Genomic DNA, 25,925 nt, shown 5'->3' with positions numbered 1-25,925 from the left:
TGGTTAAATGGCTTCCTCCAGTCACATACCTCAGCAGTGCCAGAGATGCCAGGAAGGCAGGCAACCTACCACCAGTCCAGCATTCCCTCTCTGGGTCTGCAGGATAGAAGCAGCAGGTGAAGGAAAGGAGAATCAGGCTGGAGACCACCTGAGCTCCTCTTTCTAGAAGGGGGCTACCAAGGTGTTTCACTGTTTCACCAACAGTCCTCATGTTTAATTGAAGAGCAAAGTTGACCTCAAGTACCCATAATTGGGACTTCATACAAAGAAGCAGTAAAACATACACATCATAACCAATATTAAAAGTAAGACATAGCAACATTGGGCTGAGAGACTGAGTAACCTGAGAACCAAGTTCTTAAACAAGGAAATCCTTATAGGACCACATTCGCTTCACAGCATGTAACTGATCCCAGATGTAAACCATCAAGATTGAAGACCTACCTGAAGATACATTACACCTCAGTGGTTTATTTTAAGCTTATGCTGTTAGCATAATCTTACAGAGAGACAACAGATTTGTTTTGACCCTGTAATTATTACCATCTTTTGTCTAGGGAAGACATGGAAGGACTAGCATTTGCACTTAGCCTTAGATAGTAACACAGAGAGTCTACTGAGTTTGAAGTATGGCCTCATGAACAAGCAAGGTACTCGGATACCCACCTTGGAAAATTCGGTTGAATGTTCTATACTTAACAACAGAATATCAATAAGGAATGCCTTGTAAAACTAAAAATCTAATAAAATGATTTATTATGTGGGAAAAGGATATTCATATTACCCTGCTTTTTAAACTCAGACTTACCTATATATTGAAAGATTCTAGGAGATATACCAGAACTTTATGAGGCTGTTATGAAATACAACACAGGGGGACTTAGAGGAAAAATAGGGGGAAAAGGCAGAAATGAATCATTTTTCTTCCCACCTTTCATATGCTTTTTTCTCTTCACACTTTATAATAAGCATATTTTATCGTAAAAGCTAATATAAAACATTAAAACACTAATAGACATTATTAAAGTCAGTGGAGTCAAGTATTTAATCAGATAAAGATGTTCAAAACAGATACAGAAACCAAGAAAGATGTTCAAAACAGATAAAGAAACCAAAAAAGGATAAACTGGATCAACAATTAAGGTAAGTAGATTCTAATCATTCTTATTCCTGTCCCTCTGTAAACGTGAGGTATTCTTCAGTCCTTTTAATTTTACTAAGAAAAAAAACAACACAGAAATCAACGGGCTGAGTGATGCTTTTATACGGTTATGATGAAAAGGGTCCCTCTGCTACCAGAAAGTTCTTCATGAGACCATAATGGTGTGTTCCTAGGACTGGAAATTAAAGTTGAAGGATGAACTCCTAAAGAGTATGCCTTTGTTCTGACACTTATGGTAAAGGATTCATTGTCCAGAAGAAAGCTCCCCAGGCATTCACAGGTAGGCAGCACCTTCTCTCAGCTCCAGCCTGGCCTGCTCCACTGCTAAAGGGCAGGCTGGGAAAGGAGGGGAGTCCCACCGGCTCGCAAAAGGCCTTCAAAGTAATGAGAGCAGTTGCCCAGGCCACAGAAACATCTGCTGGTCAAAGCAAGTTCCTCTCTGAACTCTTAACCAGCCCAGGAGAAATTCAGCCTTAATATGTTTTTCATGAGATTTTTCCCACATTGAACAAAATGAGCTGTTCTTTACATTTGATGAAATTAAAGTGTTCTGAAGAAGTGTTAAGGAGCTGACAAAAAAAAAAAAAAAAAAAAAAAAAAAAAAAAAACCAAAATCACAGAACAAACAACAACCCCCCTCCCCACAAAACCTTAGCTACTATTTTATCTATATTTGAAGACACAGATCTTAATAAAAATCTAGATAACGGATTCCCAGGAGGGGTGACGTTGCACAAGTATTTACTTGCCTACATAGGAAAGGTAACTGCAAAGTAAGGTAATTGCAAAGCACAAATGTATAGGGTGCTAGAAACACCTGACATTTTGTATAGAAATCGCTCCCAAATGTTTTCAGTAATAATTATGAATACTAGAGAATCCATAGGCACTCATCAAATTTTTAAAAGATTTTATTTATTTATTTGACAGAGATCGCAAGTAGGCAGAGAGAGAGGAGGAAGCAGGCTCCCCGCCGAGCAGAGGGCCCAATGCAGAGCTTGATCCCAGGACCCCGGGATCATGACACGAGCGGAAGGCAGAGGCTCTAACCCACTGAGCCACCCAGGCACCGCTCATTAAAATGTTTTTAATAGGACTGTGGTTTGTGTGGCTTACTAGGTGTGCAGGCATCACGGGGAAGGAAAAAAACGATGAGACTGGAGAGGTAGATAGTTACTGTTCAGGATGGCATAAAATGCCAGGCTAAGAACTTCAGCCCTTAACTGCAGCTTTTTTTGGCTTTTGCTCCAGGGTTTATTTGTGGGGGTGGGGGGGGCGGTTAGTGTGCATAACTGACCAAAGGCCAGCAGGGAAGAGTCTGAAATGGAGTTTGAAATCGGAGAAAAGCTTAGGAGGCAAGTGCACTTGCCAGGACTAGAGGCCGTGGGGATTTTCACCGGACAAGGACGCCAATCTGGAATACAGACACTACGTATTAATATATATAGCTTAAAACACAAGTTATTGTATTTTATAAGATATAATAAGTATCAATAAGGCAGGGCCCTTAACTAGTCAGGAAGAGAAAATGCCAAGCAGGCATAGTTAAAACACAAAGCATGAGAATATGTTTTCAGCTATAATTACAACTTCGGTTCTTTTATCACAACTCTGTAAAGAAAGTGACCTTTATGTTAATTATCTACAGTAGCTGGGAATTATTATAAAGCTAATGTAAGCCTACCAAAAGGGATAAAAAATATTAATGATAAGTTATGGGAGAAATAGATTATACTCAAAACTGTGGCTTCAGATTCGTTTTTACTCAACACAAAAGGACCAACTTTTCTCATTAATCTTAATGAAGATGTTAGAAAATTTCACTTTGGTATATAATGTTACTGTCTAAAAACTATGTAAATAAATCTGATAAGCTGCTTACAAAATCAATACTGTAAAAAAAATCAACAGCTTTTTGATGTAGCAGGAAAAATGGAAAAAAATCCTTTATCAATAAAAAGTAAATGCACATGGAGACATGTATAGGCACATACTATTTCTATAAATAATCAAAAAGTGCTGATATTATGGAAAAAATTTTTAATGAGGAACATAAAAAATTTGAATAAGTAAATATACATGTTAGTTCTTCCCTGAATTAATATATTAATTGAATGGTATTCCCATCTAAATCCACATGTGATTATTTTAAAGGACAACTTGGGACAACTTTCAAAAAACCTATTTAAATTAGCTTAGAATAAATAAGAATAGCAAAAAATTTTGGAGCATAAACATGAGATGCCTCCAGCTGAAGAACAGAAAGCTTTGATTTAAAAAAAAAAAAAAATGTAGTTGGTCCGAAGGTTGTGGGTTATTGTTAAGCTGTTTAAAAAAAAAAAAAAAATGTGCAAAGTACTTGAATGGAACTTTCTCCAAAGAAATACATAATGGCCAACAACACATGAAAAGCTGTTCAGCATCATTAGTCATTAGGGAAATGCAGATCGACACTACAGTAAGATACAACATTAGAACTGGCTATTAGAATGGCTATTATAGAAACAAAACAGAAAATAACAGTGTTGGTTAGGACGTGACCAACTTGGAACCCTGCACGTTGCTGGTACAAAGTAAAATGGTGTAGTTGCTGTGAAAGATAGTATGGCTGTTTCCCCTCAAAAGAAAAAGAGACAGCCTAGCATACAATCCACTAATTCCACTTCTGGGTATGTATCCAAAATAAATGAAAGGAGGATCTTTGTATACCCATGTCCATAATGGTATTTGTACACCTATGTCCATAATGCTATTCATAATAACCAAAAGGTAGAAGCAACCCAAGTTGACCATTGACAGATGAATGGATAAACAAAGTGGGTCACATATATACTATGAAATATTATTCCATCCCAGGAAGGAAAGAAATTCTGACGCCTGATATAACATGGATAAACTTGAAGATATTCCATAAGCCACGGATGAAAGGACAAATATTGCATGATTCTTCTTCTATAAGGTACCTACAGTAGTGAGATTCAGAGACCGACAGTAGAACGGTGGTTGCCAGGGGCTGGGGAGATGGAGAGTGTGGAGTTAGTGTTTAATGGGTCAAGACGTTCAGATGGGGAAGATAAAAAGTTCTGGAGATGGGATGATGGTGACTCTTGCACAACAAATGGAATCTGTTTCACACCAATGAACCACACACTTAAAAAATGGTTAAGATGGGGGGGGGGGGCGCCTGGGTGGCTCTGGTCATGGTCTCAGGGTCCTGGGATCAAGCCCCGAGTCGGGCTCTCTGCTCATCGGGGAGCCTGCTTCTTCCTTCTCTCTCTGCTGGCCTTTCTGCCTGTTTATGATCTCTCTCTGTGTCAAATAAGTGAATAAAATCTTTATAAAAAATGGTTAAGATGGTAAATTTTATATAACATTTATCACAATAAAGAAGTTCAGTAAGAAGGAAGTTGTGTTATTAGTTATTATAGGATATTACAAAATAAACATAGTCTGTTATGGGCAGATTAACAGACTGGTATATAAACCCCAGAAATATAAAAATTTAGAATAGGAAAAGGAAGATTATTTTTCAGATAAGACATTTATTTGTGGTATTAAAATAATTGAATTTAAAGAAATAAAATTTGAGAACCAGTATGTATGATATGGTGATTAAAAGTGGACAATCCACAGGCCCCTGGGTGGCTCCGTGGGTTAAAGCCTCTGCCTTCAGCTCAGGTCATGATCTCAGGGTCCTGGGATCGAGCCCCACATCGGACTCCCTGCTTAGTGGGGAGCCTGCTTTCCACCCCACCCCACCCCCACCTGCCTCTCTGTCTGTCAAATAAATAAATCTTTAGAAAAGTGGACAATCCAGAGCCAGACTGCCTAATTTTTTTTTTTTTTAAGATTTTATTTATTTGACAGACAGAGATCACAAGTAGGCAGAGAGTCAGGCAGAGAGAGAGGGGGAAGCAGGCTCCCAGCTGAGCAGAGAGCCCGACTCGGGGCTCGATCTTAGGACCCTGAGATCATGACCTGAGCTGAAGGCAGAGGCTTAACCAGCTGAGCCACCCAGGCACCCCAGACTGCCTAGGTTTTAAACCCAGTTCCAGCAAACACTGTCTGCACGCAGTTTACTTAGCCTCTCTATGCCTGTAGGTCTTACAAGAAACAGTAAAATTTATTAATTTTATTTATTTAATTTAACTTATTAAGATTTATCTCCCTAGCCCTTTAAAATTTAGGAATATTCCAGATTATTTTGGAGTCATCTAGGGAGTTCCCCAGTGGTGCCTTTTATCTGTTCTCTTCTGCACATTCTCTTGGTGGCCTTATCCAGTCTAGTGGCTTTAAATAGGATCTAAATATTGATGAATCCCAAATTATATCCATAGACCAGACTTCTCTGCACCTTAGACCTGTACATCCTACTTTCCACTCAACATCTTCACTTACAAATTATTCATCTTAATAGCCCTATAGCTTAGTTCCTGATATCCATCTCTTAACATCTATGTCACCACCATCCATACCCATCTCCGTGGATGGCAACATTATCCTTCCGTTGTTCACACCCAAAGTGCGCAAAGTCATCTATGACTCTGCTCTTTGGTCTCACCTCATCTAAGACTATCCTGTCAGCTTCACTTTCAACACAAGTGTCTAGAATCTGACTATCCTTCACTATCACAACCCTGACCCAAGAAGCCACAATCTCCCGCCATGATTGTAGCAATACCTCCTCACCAATCTCCCTGATTCAGCCCTCACCCCCATTCAATGCATTCTCTACACAGGTATTAGAGCAACCCTGTCAAAATTTAAGCTCTTTCAGTTAAAAGCCAAAATCCTTGGGATTTTCAGGACTGTGCATGACCTGGTTCTCCACTACCTGTCAAACCTCATGGTCTGTTTCAACTTTTCCTCACCCCATTCCTTGCTTTCCTAGAGCACATCAGTAAATCTCCACCTCAGGGTCTTTCCACTTGCTTTCCACTCTTGACAGGCACAGTTTTCCTCCAGATACTCCCAAGACTGATGCCCTCTGGCCTTTATTCGAAAGCCATCTTTCCCTGGTTAAACTTAGCAAAATTGTTCACACACACACACACACACACACACACACACACACAAAAACAACCCCCAACATTTCACATTCCCCTTCTCTGCATTAGTATTCCCCCCCTCTTTAGTCCTTCAGATTATCAAGCATCCTATATACTTTAACTCATGAATTACCTGTCTCTCCCACCAGAACCTAACTTCAAGGAGGGCATGTTTTCATCTTATATATTCACTTCTGTACTTCAGCACTTTGATCCCTGAGTCTACACTTATTCAATGAAGATTTGAGTGCCAAGCATATGCCAATTAAAGTAAGATACCGTTTTATACCTTCTGCAACAGTAAATATTTGGAGAGAGTGTTAGCAATGTCAAAATACTGGCAAGGGTGTTGGAAAACACTCTAACATACTCAGAGGAGGAGCACTGACTTGTAGGCTGTTTCTGAAGGGCAATTTGGCAACATGTATCAAAAGTCTTACATATCCTCACACCCTCTGATTCCATCTAAAGGAATGTATCCAATGAATTTATCTGACCAAGCTCTTACACTCATGTACAAAGTTCTTCAGTGTAGAATTATTTCACACACTACAAAAACAAAACAAAGGGGCGCCTGGGTGGCGCAGTCAGTGAAGTCTGACTCTTGTTTTCAGCTCAGGTCGTGATCTCTGGGTCGTGAGACTGAGCCCTGCGTCAGGGTCTGTGCTCAGCGTGGAGTCAGCTTGAAATTCTCTCTCCCTTGCCCTCTGACCTCTGCACCCATGCCTGCTCTCTCATGCTCTAAAATAAACAAATCTTAAAAAACAAAACAAAAAACCCTAATGTTCAAAGAAGTCTGAAGAAATATATGGCAGCACATTTCGATAATGAAATATTGTAAGGTTGTTTAAAATCATGTTATTAAGAATAAGAATGTAAGAATCTAGGAAAGAGGGGCACCTGGGTGGCTCAGTGAGTTGAACCTCTGCCTTCGGGCCTTTGGCTCAGGTCATGGTCTCAGGGTCCTGGGATCGAGTCCCGCATCGGGCTCTCTGCTCAGTAGGAAGCCTGCTTCCTCCTCTCTCTCTCTCTCTCTCTCTCTCTCTCTCTCGCTGCCTACTTGTGATCTCTCTCTGTGTCAAATAAATAAATAAAATTAAAAAAAAAAAAGAATCTAGGAAAGAAGGCACCATGCCTTTTAAATGAAAAAAGAAAATTCAATCAACTCATGCAAAAAGAAAAGGCACTGAATAGTTATTAATTATGAAGTCAAAAACTATTTGGCATTGTAACATTAAGGGGAATTTTTGTTTTCTTTTCCAATTTTCACTGAAAGGGTTATACTTCCAAAATAGCCTACTTTGTTGGGGGGTGCCTGCATGGCTCAGTCAGTTAACTCTCTTACTATTGGTTTCAGCTCAGGTCAGGATCTCAGGGTCATGGGATCGAGCTCCATGAGGGGTTCCACACTCAGTAGGCAGTCTGCTTGAGATTCTCTCCCCGCCCCTGCTTTTGCCCCTCCCTCAGGCTTTACCACACTCATGTGTGCACTCTCTTTCAAAAATCAATCAATCAATCTTAAAAAAATAAAATAATAGCCTACTGGGATGAGGGCAGCAGAAACCTGATGAGCTATCCAAATTAACTGGTTAATTTCAAGATCCAAGAGGGGTAAAATAAGGTTTACTTTGTCTGAAACCAGGCTTCTCCCTTTCCTTCAGAACACCAATGGATTGAGACTAATTGCCCAACCACCCTCCTCCGTATTTCTGATGACCTTTACTGACTTGGTCTTCAATCGCTACATTCCATAGTCTGAACCCTAACTGTCCCTTCATTTCTACTTCCTCGTGTATCAGTTAAGACCTAAAAATTACCTTGATCGAGATGTATTCTTCTTAGTTCTAGATCTAGGATCTTGATGCCAAAAATTACTAAATAGCAGAAAGCATCAACACTAAACCAAGGCTGGTACTTACATTTTTAAGGGGATATCTCAATCATATTATAGAATTACCTATATTCTAACAAAAAAGAGTTTCAGCAAACTTTGGTATTGGTAATCTTACCTTCCTCTGAAATCCTATGGCTTTTTTTTCCCCCCTTAAAATATCCTAAGGACACATGTGATGGGGAATGAACTCATCACCTCTCCTAGCTGACTGGTAATGGGTGAGGGCAAGCACCATGTCCTACTCATTCCACAATTCCTCTGGGTCTGAGTATGATGGGCACAGTATATACTGCTGAAATGTCAAGTAAATGGATTATCTTCCAGAACACAGAATTTCAGAGATTTGAGAGCCCACATTCTTGAGTTAGCTAAGACTAGGCTGTACGCATAGGACACAAGAAACAATCTGTATAACCAGCACTATTTGCTTAAACTCAAGAGTAAAGGCAAAAATCAAGTCACAGTAGTATAGGTGAGTCACAACAAAAACACCGCCGGTATTAACAGGGTGGTAATTTGATAGAGAAACCAGAACATCCCACAAAGCAAGGTTCTCACAAAGCCTGGAACTGCACAGAAGCCCAGTGTTCGTGGTGATACTGTCCGTACATGCCTCTGCAAGTGTGTCCCCAAGATGTCTCCCGCTTCACATGTGAAACAAAATTAACTTCCACAGTCATGGGCCTGGGAACATGTACCCCACAACTAAAGGTGTAATAAACTCAAGACTTAGAAGGGTTCATTCTTTCCCCAGCTACCATACAAAGATGAACAGGGTCTTCATAGGTTGTCAACAGACTGATTTATCTGGTGGTGAAGGAGCTCACCTCACAGTCACGGGGCTCCTCACCGCAGTGGGAAAGGCACACCGTGACCATCCTGGTTCAGTAGAAGCCAAGGTTCTTCGGCAGAGCTACTTTGAACAGTGAGGTCACAGAGACTCAAAACTTCTCTAAGGTTATAAAAATATGCAAATGAACACATTTTGCGCAAACTCCCTTCAGAAACATCACCTACCTCACCTCAGCAAAGTGAGCTGCCAAGTACAAAGGAAGAAGCCGCCCAGCCCATTATCCACGGCCGCTACTCCAACACTCGACTCTCAAAATTCCCTATTTCTTCTCCAAGTGGGTCCACACAGACACACTGCAGTATCCCTTTTATTTCTCAGACTTTCTTGCCTGTGCACTGGATGCATTCTGATGCGTCCCTGAGGTGATCACCAGCGGTCCCTGCTGCTTTGATCTTTATCAGCTCTTTTCCTTGACCTCTATACATTTTGACTATCTTAAACCTCAAACACACACACTTTGAGGGGTTTCTCGGTCTCTTCAAATTCAACATGCCCCAACTACACCCATCGGTCTCCTCCTCAGAGACTCTTCTTACCACTCCATCTTGCTGTCTCGCTCCATGGTCCCCCAAGAAGCAAACTGAGGAGACACGTGGGACTATCTGCCACCAACAGAAGCTGACCAGACCCTCCTCCCCCAAAACATTTTTGAATATTTCCACTCTGCTTCCTGTTCCCACACACTGGTATAACTCATAACAAGTTTGTATCTCAACTGCTAGAGAACTGATCAACCTCAACATCTTTGGGGTTCATCCATCACTTACCCCAACACTCAGTCTGCTCGAGGCATGCGGACTTGCCCTCGGTGTTCCCACACGCACCATACCCTTTCATAACTGTCCACTTGCACCCTTGGGAATGCCAGCAACTTTCCATGTCAGGCAAACTTCTACAGGCACGTTCAGGGCCAGTTCCAATGTCCTCGCTACTCTCCAGTCTGCCCTCAGGCCCAGTCAGGGGTGTTCCCTTCACAGAAGTCTCCCTTCAAATCAGGCCAGACAACATTTTTAAACACCTGTTGTGTAATAGGTACACTGTGCTAAGCAATGAAACATGTAAAAAATAACCAAGACCTGGACTCTCCTTGTGGACCTCACAATTTAGGAGACAGGCATGTACAAAAATAATCCGAGTACAGCATAATAAATGCGAAATATCACAGGGGCCAGGACAGGTCAGCTGTGGATTGAAGAATCAAGTGTCTGCAATCAGACGGTGTGCTTCAACTCCCCTTTCCAGCTCAGCCTCCAGTGAGTGAGATCATGACAAGGGGCTATTATTTCATCATGTTTGTATTCTCCAAATCTAGCAGAGTGCCCGGCACACAGCAGGCTCTCACAACTTTTCCTGAATTCATAGAGTAGGAGAAAAGTGCATAGTGACCTATGATGCCTCATGCAAGGGGCGTTCTAGAAAATAATCTTCTCCAGAATTACTCGCCAAGTGAGAAGAACAAAGTGGAATGCCTGTAAAATGATCGAGGCTGCACTGATCATGTCAGGAAGGAATAAAAGAAAAGACACTCATCCTCCAGATGCCTGTAAGACCGCACTTGGTTGGCTTCATCCACACTCCCTGCCCCCCCCCCCCCCCACCGCACACACTGGGCAGCTCCCGGCCCCTCAAGCACCTCCCCCCACCCCCCAAGCTGCCTCACCTCCATCTTTGCACTTGCCCTTCACTCTGCCCAGGAAGGCCTGTCATCCGATGTCTTAATGTCTCCCTCCTTCTGAGCCTTCAGGCACCGGCTCATTTGTCACCTGCTCAGCAAGGCCATTCTCAGCCACCTGATATCAAGATCTAATTCCTTCACCGCCTTTTTCAGCATTTATCATCTTACATTCTCAACATTTGAATTTAATTTTCTGATGCACCGGACTAGAATTTAAGCTCTGTAAGGGCAAGAATGTATGTTTTGTGCCTGTCTCCCATTCCCAGCCCAGGCAGGCACTCACGAGACCCTTGTTAGATGAGAAGTCAGGGTGTTGGACCCCTGGGTGTATTTATAGAGGCTAAGAGCATAGAGACTGCTTGTTCCATTTCCAGTCTCCACCGATGATGAACTGTGTCCCTTCGCGCGTTACCTAAGGTTTCAAAACTTCCAATTCCTCATCTGCAGAAGTGGGAGGAGTATACCTGTCTGTACGTCATGAGTCGTGAGAGTAAATGAAATCAGGCATTTAGAAAGCTTAGAACAGAGCATGGCATGTTGCTGGCACTCAAAACATCACTACGACTATTATTTTTATGCCAAGAAAACTTGAGATCCATTCTTTAAAAAGTATTTTAATTACATGCAAATATAGAAGCATCAAAACCAACCTGCTGAAGTTAGCTTTTGGAATAAGTTATTAGGGGATAATTTCTTGTTTTTAAAGAATTTATAGTGAGTATCCTTCTCATAAGTTTGCTAGCTATTTCTCTCAAACTCACCTAGAAAAGACTAAAATGATATAAAAGTGAATTGAAATGATTTTAAATTCCCTTTAACACTAAATAGACAAAAGTAGCTTACAAAAAACAACTATGGAAAAAACAACTTAGCCAGAAAGCTCAGAAACCTATAACGCTAGGCAAGTCATTACAAGTATGGGATGTCCTCCTGGTTTGAGAGGCCTTTATTTTATTAACCCACAATAAACTGAATTAAAACAAAGGTTTATCCTTTTGAAATGTTATTTTTCTTTCTTGAAAAGAAAAACAAAAGACTATTTCTTTCATGAGGCCTTTCTTCAGGCTCTGGTATAATCAGACCAACCCCGGAACATTCTTCCTTTTCCCCGGAGTCCTAAGGCACTTAGGGGCTGCTTCCACACCCTTTATACACCCTTTCTGTGCGGCTCTGTGGTTGAGTCATAAACGCGCTCCTGCCCTCCCCAGGTAGGTTACAAGACCCACAGGCCAGGAGTGCAGGCGCATGTTCTGTCCCACTTCCATAATCCTACCTTGCTCGGGCTGGTCACTGGAAAGGCAATTACAGCGCTATATGAAGGAAAACACACATTTATCATCTAAAGCCTGATAAGAACTGGTATCGCCCGCAGAAGAAGGTGGCAGATAGGTCGAGACGCCTGAATGAATCATGAAGGATTTAACGATGCAGTGATTCACTCAGCAGCCATTTGCAATAACCGTGTAACAGCTTTTAAATTTAAACATCTTTTAAATCCCGGGCCAAGGGCCTGAGAAGAGAAATGCCAATTTCTAAGCCATTCAGTTAAATGTGAGAATTTTAATTTTTCAAAACTTAGAGCCATACTAAGAGTAGTTTTTTTAAAGATTTATTTGAGAGAGAGAGCGAGCACAGGCGGGGGTGGGGAAGAGCAGGGAGGGAGAAGCAGACTCCACGCTGACCAGGGAGACCCATACAGGGCTCGATCCCAGGACCCTGAGATCATGACCTGAGCCGAAGACAGATGCTTACCAACTGAGCCACCCACGTGCCCCAAGAGTAGTTCTTCAGCCTGATCATGTGAAGACCAAGAGAACGGGCTCCAGAGCCCTCCTGCCTGGTTTCATTCTTACCTCTGCCACTTATTAGCTGTGTAACCCTGACAAATTATTTAATTTCTGTGTGGTGTTTTCCTCAATCTGTCCAATGAGGACAAGCCTCACAAAACTACTCTGAAGGTTAAATGCACTCAATGATATAATTAAGACATTTAATCCTAAAACAGAGCTTAAAACTTGGTAAGCATTTTGTAAGTATACGCTGCTATCATTGGCATTATAATTATTATTATCCTATTTCCCCCCACAATCTCATCTTATTTAATTGGAGTGGTTAAAACACACACATACTCTTAACAAAGATACGTTGCATCTGGCTTGTTGTCACCAATCATCATCTGATTTCATACAAATTTAGCTATGGTCATCACGCTGCCTGTTATCATTTCCAGAGTTTGACAGGGAAAATGCAAGAGCTCCATTGATTTTAATCACAGTTCTCTCTCATTCTCAGGTTAAACCTTCAAGAAAACGTCTATTATTTCACATCCAGATCTGGTTTTCTACTTAGTTCTCTGAAAGTATTTATTGAAAACCCCAGCTGGAACATTCCTGCCGTTTACTTTTCAGGAGAGTAACTTTGTATACAGAGTACAGAGGATGTCCATTTGGTTTCAATATTCTAATACACAAACACCACATTGTACGGTAAATGGCAACACACGCTCAGTGATCTAAAGGCACACTATTTTTGCTCCTTGATCTGTTCTGTTTTTAACTCTGTGGTGATTAAATTTCCTGTCCCCTACAACAAACACCTCCCAATTTAATGTGAGCATCCAAACAAGCTAGTTGCTGTTATTACTTTTTTTTTTTTAATACAGCATAATCAAGTTAGTCTTCCAACAGTTCAAATAAAAACTCAAATGTGAATCCATGAACTTTCTGGTTACATTAATTTTTTTTTCCATTTCTATATAGAAAATCACCAGGTAAAAGAAAACTTAGTAACACAGATTCAAAAGTCTAAATACATAACTGAGTTATCAAGTTTCTTTATACAAGTTAATAAATGCTCAAAAAATGTCCTTGTCTTTTCATTCAGACTAAAGAGACCTACTTTTCTCTTAAGGCAGGATATTATAGAGTATACAGAAAAGGGACTTTAAAATTGCTTAAATCTTCAGTGTTCAGGGAACTGATCATCTACATAAAAGATTCTCATTGTTGAAAATACAGTTCAGCGCCCCCACCCCACTTCCTCCCAGCCATAGGGGCATCTCAAGACCTCCAGTCGAGGCCTGAAACTACAGATGGTCCCAAACCCTACGTGTACTGCTTTTTCCTACACATACATACCTATGATCAAGTATAATTTATAGATGGGTTATAGAAAGAGAACAACAACTAATAATAAAATAATTATAGCGATATACTATAATAAAAGTTATATGAACATGGTCTGTCTCAAAATATCCTCACCCTTCCTCCTGTGATGGTGAGGGCATCCAGTGCCTGCACCAGGAGCTGGGTTAGGTGAATGACCTAGGCAGTAGGATTTAGCATTAGGCTACTACTGACTTTGTAACAAAACATCAGTAGGAGGATCACCAGCCTCTGTACCACAGCTGAGTGAGGCTAACTGAAATCGTTGATGTCGCAGAACCCCAGAGAGCCGGGACTACTGCATATCCCGGGCACCGGCCTCATCTCCTGAGAGGATGAGCACTTCCGGTTTTCTGGGTTTTGAGCATCCTATGGTCCAGAGAAGCTTACTAGTAGTAGCCACTGCTCAGAAAGTTAGGCAAGCACCCAAACTGCCCCTAGAGGAGTGTAAACGTTGATAGGTCCCTACATTCTCAAACCCTCCCACTTCACAACGCAAGGCTGAAGCCCAAGGTGGGTGAGCTTGTGTAGCTCACTGGTGTCAGAACATTACTAGAACACAGAGCTCCTAACCTAAAGGCCACGGTGCCCTTGGTCATGGCTTTCTAGCGCCACCAAGCCACAGGTGCTCCTAACATCCAAACAGGGAGGGGCTCCCCATCATCTGTCTATGACCCTTCCCATCATCAACCACTACACGGATCTGGTCATCAACACTGAGAACCAAAGCTTTGATCTCAATGTGCCTTAACTCCCCCTAACGGTGGCAATATCTAAAATCAGGATCATTGTTCCTGTTCTGGTTTTCTTCCCAAGGAAGAGAACTTAAAGTGAATTCTTTCTTCCCACTCAGCTCCTCCAGGGATGGGAATGGAATGCACCGCCGATCTCTCTTCCTCCACCCATACCACATCCTGGCTTTGCTCCTCCCAACCCCAGGATCTTACTGCCAGCCCTGAATCTAAATAAATCACCCTCAAAACACTTCTACTTGTGGGGCACCTGGGTGGCTTAGTGGGTTAAAGTCTCTGCCTACAGCTCAGGTCATGATCTCAGGGTCCTGGGATCGAGCCCCACATCCAGCTCTCTGCTCAGCTGGGAGCCTGCTTCCCCCTCTCTCTCTGGTCACCTCTCCCTACTTGTGATCTCAGTCTGTGACAAATGAATAAATAAAATCTAAAAGAAAAAAAAAAAAAAAAAAGCACTTCTACTTGTTACAGGTTTCTCACACATCAGGCCTCAAAAGAGATTTAGCAAATAGAACCTGAAACTATCAAGGTGTAGAGAGGTAATGAGATCCTCTGGGACCTGCTTGGTTTTGTTAGTTCTCACGTGTGCTGACACATCATTCCAGAGGTACCTTTTTTTCTTTTTAATTTTTTCCCCCAGATCATTCACCAGTAGTTACTATTTTTATAAGGGAACTTACTTCTAAATCCATTGGGCATGCCTTTAATTTGCACAAGGTTGTACCTGTTAAAATAAAGGGTGTTCCCTGCACAGTGTTCTCAGCCAACTGGAATGGGTAGCAGTGCTTTTGCCTTAGTCTGTACAAAACACGGGGACTTTTCCACTTCCTGTTCTGATCTGTAACCCAGAAAAGTCCATCTATCTGCCAAATTTTTAGTAAGACACCTAATAGCTACTCTTAAAGCACTCAAATTTCATAAACCTAAAAGAACTTTGAAATTATTACTTCTAAAATAAAACCTATGTAAATAAAAGTTTGTCTTGGCACAGTTAAACTTCTCAGTCACTCTTATATCCCTGAAATTTTATCATACATCTTTCAATAAAGGATTAAGGAAAAATTAATCTCTTTTCACACAGTGAGGGCCCACAATGATTCTAGTATATAACATTTATGTATAATTAAGCACTTAAACATTTATAAAAACAACTTCTAATTGTGAAATTATTTGTATATAGCAGGCACCCAATTGTTTATAATTTTTCTTAATAACTTAGAAGTTGGTTTACGTACCTGTATCTTTCTCTAACTAGCCTTTCCATTGCTCAGGGATCAGAGCTATGTCTAAGACTTCTTTTTCTACCTTCCCTACATAACACGCTGATACACAAAAACGTAAATGTTGTAGTGACAAAATGTGTTAGTTTTATAACCAAAACCTGTCTTTCTGCTTTCTGACATGCCTAATTTTATATTCAAATAACTCACAAAATGCTATCAGGCACAACTCCTTTCTTTCATTCTTACCAGAACTGGACACGCGCCGGATCCTCTGCGGAGATAAGGCCCGATCAGAATTGAGGTTTCTACTGTCACTATTCCGCCTCAAACAGGAAACAGAGGGCCCTACTTTGGCTTTTGGACCAGGCATTTTCCTCAGATTGGAGGAGTCAGGCTTAGATATACCCCCACCTGATGCAGCTGCAGATTTTGAAGGAGAACCCTGTGAAAAAATAGTTAAGATTTTAAACCAGATCATACCTTCCTCAGACCATTCTCCTTGTGGTGCTACAACCACATAACAATTCTAAGCAGATACGCCAGATATTTAATTTTCACTTTTAATATGAAGGAATTAAACCTCTTCATAGTTCATTCTTCAGTCCATCATGATCTGACTTTAGTGGCCATCAATGGAACTATTCCAAGATGACCAGCGACACAAGCTGAAGTCAAGCCACAGCTTTCAAGCTGTTCTCTGCAGCCCCTTCCTACAGCATCGGAGGCTGAGGACGCCATCTTTCTTTGATTTCTCCAACACAGAATGCTCCTGGTTTTCCTTCTGTCTGGTTATTCCTCCTCTGGATCCTGCCTCAATGCTACTTGTCCCAAGGGTCCTAAACTTGACCCTGGTCTTTGCTTGTGATACGCTCTCCCTAGGTGATCTTGTCCACTGTTTCAACCGCCACCTACATCCTGTTCTCTCTGCAGTTGATGGGTCCTGGCCAGCACAATCCTGCATCTCCCATGTATTTAGCTTCTTTCTTTACCTGTCCACCTAGCATTCCTTCGGGCACCTCTACTTAGCAATGCCAAGAATGATCATATTACTGTTGTCTTTACAGATCAACGTATAGCCCTTATGGAATAATATCTAACGTTCAAAATACATGTTTCCACTCATTTAATCGTCATAGACTAGAAGTTGCTACTTTTAGCATACCCCATTTCACAGAAGCATATGTAGTAGTTTCTAACTTTAAACTAGTTTTACCCATCCATCTCAAAACTTATCTCTTCCCATATGTACCACAACATACCCAGGCAGCCAACATAAACAATGAAAGCTATTTCTTTCCTAGGTGCTTCCTTTTTTTTTTTTTATTTTTAATTCCTAAACTCCTGACAGTCTTCTTGCCCTTTTGCATCCACCTTAGCACAAGCCTGCATCATTTCTTCCCTGGATTACTGAAACCACATCCTCGGGATTTCTGAGCTCACCAGCTTCCACTCCAATTCATGTTCTACTCCACTGTTAATGTAACCTCCTCAAAGGAGAAACTGGGTTAGGCAACTTCCCTCTGACTTCCAGATAAGGGCGACTTCTAACAAGGCACACCCAGCCCCTTCGGATCTAGCAACCCCTGCAATCTCCTTCAGCTTGTTCCTTAATGTTCATAGTTCTACACAACTGTCTCCCACCATACTCACTACCCTGGAGTCCCCTAAAGGAGAAGATATGCTCACGTTTCTTCATCGTTATGTAGGTTATTTCCTCTACCCAGAATACCCTTCCCATTCATACTTGCCCTTGGAGTTCCAACTAGTGGCTAACGTGATAGTTCCCCTAGAAGCTTCAACAACTCTCCCCACTGTCACCACACCAATCCACCTTCTGTAGTACAGTAGCTTACACATACTCCCAACTTAATATTTAACATGCATTTTTTGCTTTATTACCCACCACACCAGGTATGAGTTTTAACCAGACGTGGTATCTTTTCTTTCTAGTATCCCAACAATCACCATCATATACAGTACACAGTGAATGGCCAATAAATAGTCCCATTCTCCACACAGAAAACAAGACCCCGAGCTTTATTCAATGAAAAATTAACACTGTAAGCTAGTTTTGTACTCTCCCTTTACATAAAGAAAAACTGAGTCTCACAGAGACTAGGAGGTTATTTGCCCAATGTCACTCTTCCAACAAATGATGGAGCTAATCTGAAAGCATATGTAACTCTAAATTCATACTCCTAACATCCATGCTGTGTATTCCCCAAGGGTACCCTTCTGTCTTTAATAAGTTCTAAGTAGATAATTTCCAACACAGATAATGTAAAGCCTCATGCTACTGAGCATTCATATACCAGGTGAATTAAAAATTCAATAGGGCAAGGCTTTCAGGGAAGATAGTAGAAGAGGGGGACCCTAAATTTATGTCATCCCACATCAACTAAATAACCCTCCCATCAGTGCAAATAACCCAGAAAAGTGCCGGAAAACTAGCACAACAAACTCCACAAGTAAATGTGAGTAAGAGGTGACATTAAAGGTGGGGGCGGAGGAGGGGGGTAGATAAGGTGGAGACATGGTGGAAAGCTAAACCCAGAGATTCTGGATAACACAGGCAGGAGCTATGAGCACAGGAGAACAGTAAGAAACAGACTATCACACCAAGGAGCCTGCATGGGGAAGACTAATCTCCACAGCATTTGGCTTTGAAAATCAGAGGGGCTGATTTTGTGAGTTCTTACAACCAGCAGGACTTAAAGCCTGGAATATTAAAAATCAGCAGGCTGCTCAAGGAGAGACTGGAGGGCTCTAGGAAGCTGTGTCCTCAACCTTAAAAGAGTTAGCAGAACAAACAGGCTGAGGAGATACAGCTTAGAAGCAGCATTTAGAAAAATGCCTGGGTATATAAGAGGGAAAGTTAGTTACTAATCTCAGAGTTCCCTGAGAGACTTCTCCACAAACAAGAGTTGGCAGGTACCATTTCCCTCTCCCACCCCCAGCACAATCACAAAGCCAACTTCAGGAAATATCCAGCACTAGTACTCACTACCAAACTTGCTTACACCACTCTGTGTCCCCTCCAGGTGGGCCTACCTCAGTCCTAGTGCTGTGGTTTCCCTCCTTCAGAAGCCCACCCAAGACTTACCAAGACTGCATCTCTGAACTCCCTCAGAAGATCCATGAACCTTGTAAAACTGTACCCCCACTCAGATGTACTACATGGAGCAGCCATGTCCAGCCCCACTCTCCACAGTGGCCCAGTGTCCCCTGTGGAGAAGGAATGGCACCTACGGCTTGTAGCACCAAGACCTCACTTTCCATACTTCACAGAGCTACCCTGCCTGGCCTCCAGTCTCCACAGAGGCTATACCATCCCAGTGGAAGAGGACCCAAAGGAACAACTTGCAGCACCCTGCCCCCACCTGCATGCACTGAAGCAACCCAGACAGGCCTGGTCCTGGAGGCAGCGGGGAGGTTCCTGTGAAGCGGGCCAACATGACCTTGTTATTTAAAATGCGGGCTCTAGCCACTGCTTTCAAGAACAACAGATGCAGCTGACTTTCCCAACACACAGAAACAGACACAAAGAGTTAGGCAAAATGAAGAAACAGAGGAGTATGTCCCAAATGAACAGAACAGAGCAAAATCATAGCAGGAGACCTAAACAAAACAGAGATAAGTAATAAGCCTGATAGAGAATTTAAAGTAATGATCATGAAGATAATCACTGGACTTGAGATAAGAGTGGAGGACATCAGTGAGACCCTTGGTACAAAACAAAAAAGAACCTATCAGAGATTAAGAATACAATAACTGCAATTAAAAAACACTTGTGGAATAAATAGGTTAGAGGAAGCAGAGGAACGAATTAATTACCTGGAAGACAGAGTTATGGAAAGTAATCAAGCTGAACAAGTGAGAGAAAAGATAATTATGCAAAGTGGAACAGACTTAAGAAACTCGGGTTGTAAAAACATTCACAATATAGGGATCCCAGAAAGAAATAAGAAGGGAGAAAATTTGAAGAAATAATAGGTGAAAACTTCCCTAATCTTGGGGAGGAAAAAGATATCCGGATCTAGGAGGCACAGAGATCCTAACAAAAAGGTCCAGACCAAGACACACAATAATTCAAGTGGCAAAAAGTAGTGATAAAGAAGTTTGGGGTTTGTTTTTTTTTTTAAGATTTATTTATGTATTTGAGAGAGAGCAAGCAAGCAAGCAAGAGAGAGATAGAGATCAAACACCAAGCAAAGGAGGGGGGTGGGGAGCAGGAGAGAGGAAGAAACAGACTCCCTGCTGAGCAAGGAGCTCAATGTGGAGCTTGATCCCCACACCTGGAGATCATAACCCCAGCCAAAGGTAGATGCTTAACCGACTGAGCCACCCAGGCACCCCAGTGATAAAGAATGTTAAAAGCAACAACAGCAAAAGTTAATTACATACCAAGGAAACCCTATAAGGTTATCAGCAGATTTTTTTTAGCAAAAACTTTGAATAGATCATGCCACTCCCTTCTGGCCTGCAAAGTTCTGAATGGGAAAAATCTGTAGCCAAGAATATTCTATCATTCAGATAGAAGGCTAGGCTATCATTCAGAATAGAAGGAGAGACAGAGCTTCCTAGACAAAAAGTAAAGGAGCTCATGATCACTAAACCAATACTACAAGAACTACTAAAGCAGACTCTGAGTGGAAAAGAAAGATCATAAAGTGAGAGTATGAAAAGTAGGAAACATAAAATAGGTAATAAATATTTCTTGAAAAAACAGTAGAGATTCACAAAATAAAAGGATATGAAATATGACATCATATACCTAACACATGGTGGGAAGAGTAAAGAGTGGGTTCAAACTTAAGAGTGGGTTCATATAGACTGTTCAAAATCCAGATGTTACATGAACCTAATGTTAACCACAAATCCAAACTAACCAGTAAGAGATATACAAAGAATCCAAGTTTATCACTAAAGAAAACCAGCAAACCGTGAAAGAGAGGGAGCGAAAGATCAGAGAGAAATCTAGAACAATCACAAAACAAGTAACAAAATGGCAATAAATACATAACTGTCAATAATTACTTTGAATGTAATTGGACCAAACTCTCCAGTCAAAAGCTGTAGAATGACAGAGTGGGTAAAAATCAAGACCTATCTGTATGCCACCTACAAGAGACTCATTTCAGACCTATAGACACATGCAGATTGAAAGTGAAGGGATGGAGAAATATAATGTAAATGGAAGTCAAAAGAAAAGCCTTTCACTGGAAAAAAATAGACCTTAAAACAAAAACTGTAAAACAGACAAAGAAGGACAGCATATAATAATAAAGGGGACAATCCAACAATAAGAAATAACAATTGTAAATATTTATGCACCCAACAAGGGAGCACCAAAATACATTAAACACTAAATAACAAACAAAGGAACTAATTGATACCAATACAATAATAGGAGACTTTAACACCCCACTTGCATCGAAGGACCAATCATCCAAACAGAAAATCCATAAGGAAACAATGGCTTTGAATAACGCAATGGAACAGATGGATAAAACATATATCCAGAACATTCCATCCTAAAACAGGAGAATACACATTCTTTTCAAGTGCATACGGAACATTCTCCAGAATATGTCACATATTAGACCACAAAACAAGTCTCAACAAATTCAAAAAGATTAAAGTCATACCATCCATCTTGTGTGACCACATAAGAAATCAGCCAGAAGAAAAAAATCTGGAAAAAGAGCTACTCAACAATGAATGGGTCAACCAAGAAATCAAAGAAGAAATAAATTACCTGGAAACAAGTGAAAATGAAAGCACAATGGTCTGCAGTCTTTGAGACGCAGCAAAAACTGTTCCGTAGGTAAGTTTACAGTAACACAGGCCTATCTCAAAAACAAGAAAAATCTCAAACAAACTAGCAACCTAACCTTACACCTGAAGAAGCTGGAAAAAGAACAACAAACAAAACCTAAAACCAGCAGAAGGAAGGAAATAAAGATTGGGGCATAAATAAATGATATGGAAACTAAAAAAGTCCAATAGAACAGATCAAAGAACTAAGAGCTATTCCTTTAAAAAGATAGCCAAATTGTTAACCTTTAGACAGAGTCCTCAAAAGAGTGGAGTCAAACAAACAAAATCACTAATGAAAGAGGAGAAATAACAGCCAACGCCACAGAAATACAAACTGTATGAGACTATTATGAAAAACTATATGCCAATAAATTGAACAACCTAGAAGAAATGGATACATTTTTAGAAACATATAACCTATCAAAACTGAAGCAGGAACTAGAAAATTTGAACAAACCAATGACTAGCAAAAAAATTGAGTCACTATTAAAAAACTTCCAACAGGGGTGCCTGGGTGGCTCAGTGGGTTAAGTCGCTGCCTTCGGCTCAGGTCATGATCTCAGGGTCCTGGGATAGAGTCCCATATCGGGCTCTCTGCTCAGCAGGGAGCCTGCTTCCCCCTTTCTCTCTGCCTCTCTGCCTACTTGTGGTCTCTGTCAAATAAATAAATAAAATCTTAAAAAAACAAAACAAAACAAAAAAAACTTCCAACAAAGTCCAGGACCAAATGCCTTCACAGAGTGAATGCTCTACCAAATATTTAAAGAAGAGTTAATGCCTATTCTTCTCAAACTATTCCAAAAATAGAAGAGGAAGGAAAACTTTCAAATCCATCCTATGAGGCCAACATTACCCTGATATCAAAAAGAAAAAAAAACACCACAAAGAAAAGAGAACTACAGACCAGTAACTCTGATGAATATAAAAGCAAAAATCCTCAATAAAATACTAGCAAACCAAATCCAATAATGTATTAAAAAATCATTCACCACATGGGACACCTGGGTGGCTGGTTATGCAACTGGTTACACAGCTGGTTACGCAGCTGCCTTCTGCTCAGGTCATGATCCCAGCGTCCTGGGATCGAGTCCCACATCGGGCTCCTTGCTCAGCGGGGAGCCTGCTTCTCCCTCTGCCTCTGCCTGCCACTCTGTCTGCCTGTGCTCACTCTCTCTGACAAATAAATAAATAAAATCTTTAAAAAAAAAAATCACTCACCACAATCAAGTGGGATATATTGCTAGGATGCAAGGGTGGTTCAATATTCATCAACATGATACATTATATCAAAAAGAGAAAGGGAAACAAAAGAGAAAGGATTAAAAACTGTATCATTATTTCTACAGATGCAGGAAAAGCTTCTGACAAAGTCCAACATTCATGATAAAACACCCTCAACAAAGTGGAGAGGGAATATACCTCAACATAATAAAGACCATATATGAAAAACCCACAGCAAACATCATATTCAATGAGAAAAAACTGAGAGCTTTTCCCCCTAAGGTCAGGAACAAGGCAAGGATGTCCACTCTCACCACCTTTATCTGACACAGTACTGGAAATCCTAGCCACAACAATCGGACAAGAAATAAAAGATATCCAAATTGTAAGGAAGAAGTAAAACTTTCATTATTTGCAGATGACATGATACTATATACAGAAAACTCTAAAGACTCCACCAAAAAACTACTAGAACTGATAAATGAATTTAATAAAGATGCAGGATACAAAAATCAATGTACAGAAATCTGTTTCATTTCTATACAATAATAATGAAGTAGCAGAAATAGAAATTAAGAGATCACCTTTACAATTGCACCAAAAATAGTAAAATATGTAGGAATAAACTTAACCAAAAAGGGGAAAGACCTGTACGCTGGAAAATATAAAACACTGATGAAAAAATTGAAGATGACACAAAGAAAGGGAAAGACATTCCATGCTCATGGATTGGACGTACAAATATTGTTAAAATGTGTACACCATCCAAAGCAATGAAAAAATACCCATAGCAAGGCGCCTGGGTGGCATGCAGTCAGTTACGTGTTGGACTCTTGGTTTTGGCTCAGGTCATAATCTCAAGGTCAAGGGATCAAGGCACACATTGGGCTCCTCATTCAGCACAGAGTCTGCTTGAGATTCTCTCTCCCCCTTTCCCTCTGCCCACCTCCTGCTCGTGCTTTTCTTGTTCTAGAACAAATAATTTTAAAATTTGTGTGGAACCATAAAAGACACAGAATACCCAAAGCAATCTTGAAGCAAAAACAAAACTGGAGGTATCATAGTTCCAGATTTCAAGTTACATTACGAAGTTGTAGTGATAAAAACAATATGGTACTGGCCAAAAAATACACACAGAGGGCAATAAAATAATGAGCCCAGAAATAAGCCCACAAATCCGTAGTCATTAATCTTTAACAAAAGAGGAAAGACTGTTTCACCATACACAAAATGAACTTAAAATGGATTAAAGATCTAGATGTGAGACATGAAACCATAAAAAGCCAAGCAGAAGGCACAGGCAGAAAATTCTGACAAAAGCAGTAGAATATTTTCCAGATAGATCTCCTAAGGCAAGGGAAATAAAAGCAAAAATAAACCACTGGGTCTACATCAAAATACAAACCTTCTGCACAGCAAAGGAAACAATCAACACAACTAAAAGGCAACCTACAGACTGGGATAAGATATGTGCAAATGACATATCTGATAAAGGGTTAGAATCCAAAATATACCAAGAACTGATACAACTCAACACTCAAAAAAAAAAAAAAAAATCGAACTAAAAAATGGGCCGAAGACATGAACACTGTCCAAAAAAAATCCAGATAGCCAACACACCCCTGCAAAGATGCTCAATTGCACTCATCATGAGGGAAATGCAAATCAAAACCACGATGAGCTATCACCTCACACCTGTCACAATGGCTAAAATGAAAACACAAGAAATAACAAGTGCTGACCAGGATGTGGGGAAAAAGGAATGCTCATGCACTGTTGCTGGGAATGCAAACTGGTACAGCCACTCTGGAAACAGCATGGAGGTTCCTCAAAAAAGTTAAAAATGGAACCATCCTATGTTCCAGTAACCACACTATTGGATATTTACCCCAAATACAAAAACACTAACTTAAAGAGACAGATGCATCCCTATGTTTACTGCACTATCTGCAATAGCTAAATTAAGGAAGCAGCCAAAGTGTCCATCAACGGATGAAAGGGTCAAGAACAAGTGGCATATATATACCAGGTAATGTGATTCAGCCGTAAGAAGAATGAGATCTTTGCCATTTGCAATGACATAGAGCTAGAGGGTATAATGCTAAGGGAAAAGAAGTCAGTCAGGGTAAGGCAAATACCATATGATTTCACTCATATGGGGAAGTTAAGAAACAAAACAAAGGGGAAAAAAGAGAGAGAGAGAGAGACTGATCCAAAAAGTGACTCTTAACTAGAGAGAACAAACTGATGGTGACCAGAGGGGAGGTGGGTGGGTAGGATGGATGAACTAGGTGGAGGGGGTTAAGAGGGCACCTATCATTAATACTGAGTGATGTACAGAATTGTTCAATCACTATCCTATACACCTGAAACTAGTATAACATGTGTATTAACTATAGTGGAATTAAAATAAAAAACTTAAAGTATTTATAGGGTTACATAAAAAAATAAGGCAATATCCTAAGAGAACTGCACCAAACTGGCCAGGAAGAGCATGTGATTACATAGAAACTACTAAATCTCCTACCTCTACCGCAAAGCTGGCGAAGGCAATCCCTCAGAGAAAACCTTTTAAAAAGTAAAACACATTTTTGTTGAAGATTTACTTCTGTAAGCTGGTCCAATCAGATTTTCTCTGCCTTTCAAGACAACATTCTGCAAACATGTTGAAAGCCTGTGGTGTATGAAGCAGAAAGGGCCAGGATTCCAGTCAGGGGCCCTTGGTTTGAATCTCTGTTTTCCTGCTTACCAGGTGTGTGTTCCAAGTCGCCCCTCTGAAGCCTTTAAGTGTGGCTAACAACTGACCTGTTGTTCCTGGAAACAGTGAATGAAAATGTATACACTGCGATATTACAGGGAAAACCCTACTGAAATGCATATACACAAAACCTGAGCAGATTGGTCCAGAGCACACATCAAGAAAATATCCATTCCTTCCCTGTGACCACCGCCCCTCTGGCTAACACACGGTCCCCCCAATACAGAACCTCTGTAATAGGGAGCTACGCTCAACTTGTATCAAATTAAAATCAAATTCCTGCCTCCAAGTAAGAACCTTTCAGAAATTTCAGATAAATCCTAACTGAAAAATGGTGAGATAGTGGGCACCTTAAGAA

At 40.8% G+C, this 25,925-nt stretch overlaps 1 protein-coding gene across 1 annotated transcript in view; it reads right to left on the bottom strand.

Moving 5' to 3' along the window:
* The window catches only part of MTUS1 (microtubule associated scaffold protein 1), a 162,302-nt gene that overhangs the window by 82,257 nt on the left and 54,120 nt on the right, over positions 1-25,925 (bottom strand). The window contains 1 exon segment of the mRNA XM_082715602.1: positions 16,015-16,210. Coding sequence (XP_082571728.1) covers positions 16,015-16,210 — 196 coding nt within the window.

Source organism: Mustela nivalis, assembly GCF_964662115.1.
Source record: "Mustela nivalis genome assembly, chromosome: 20".
Taxonomy (NCBI): Eukaryota; Metazoa; Chordata; class Mammalia; order Carnivora; family Mustelidae; genus Mustela; species Mustela nivalis.
This window is presented reverse-complemented; position numbering and strand designations above follow the sequence as displayed.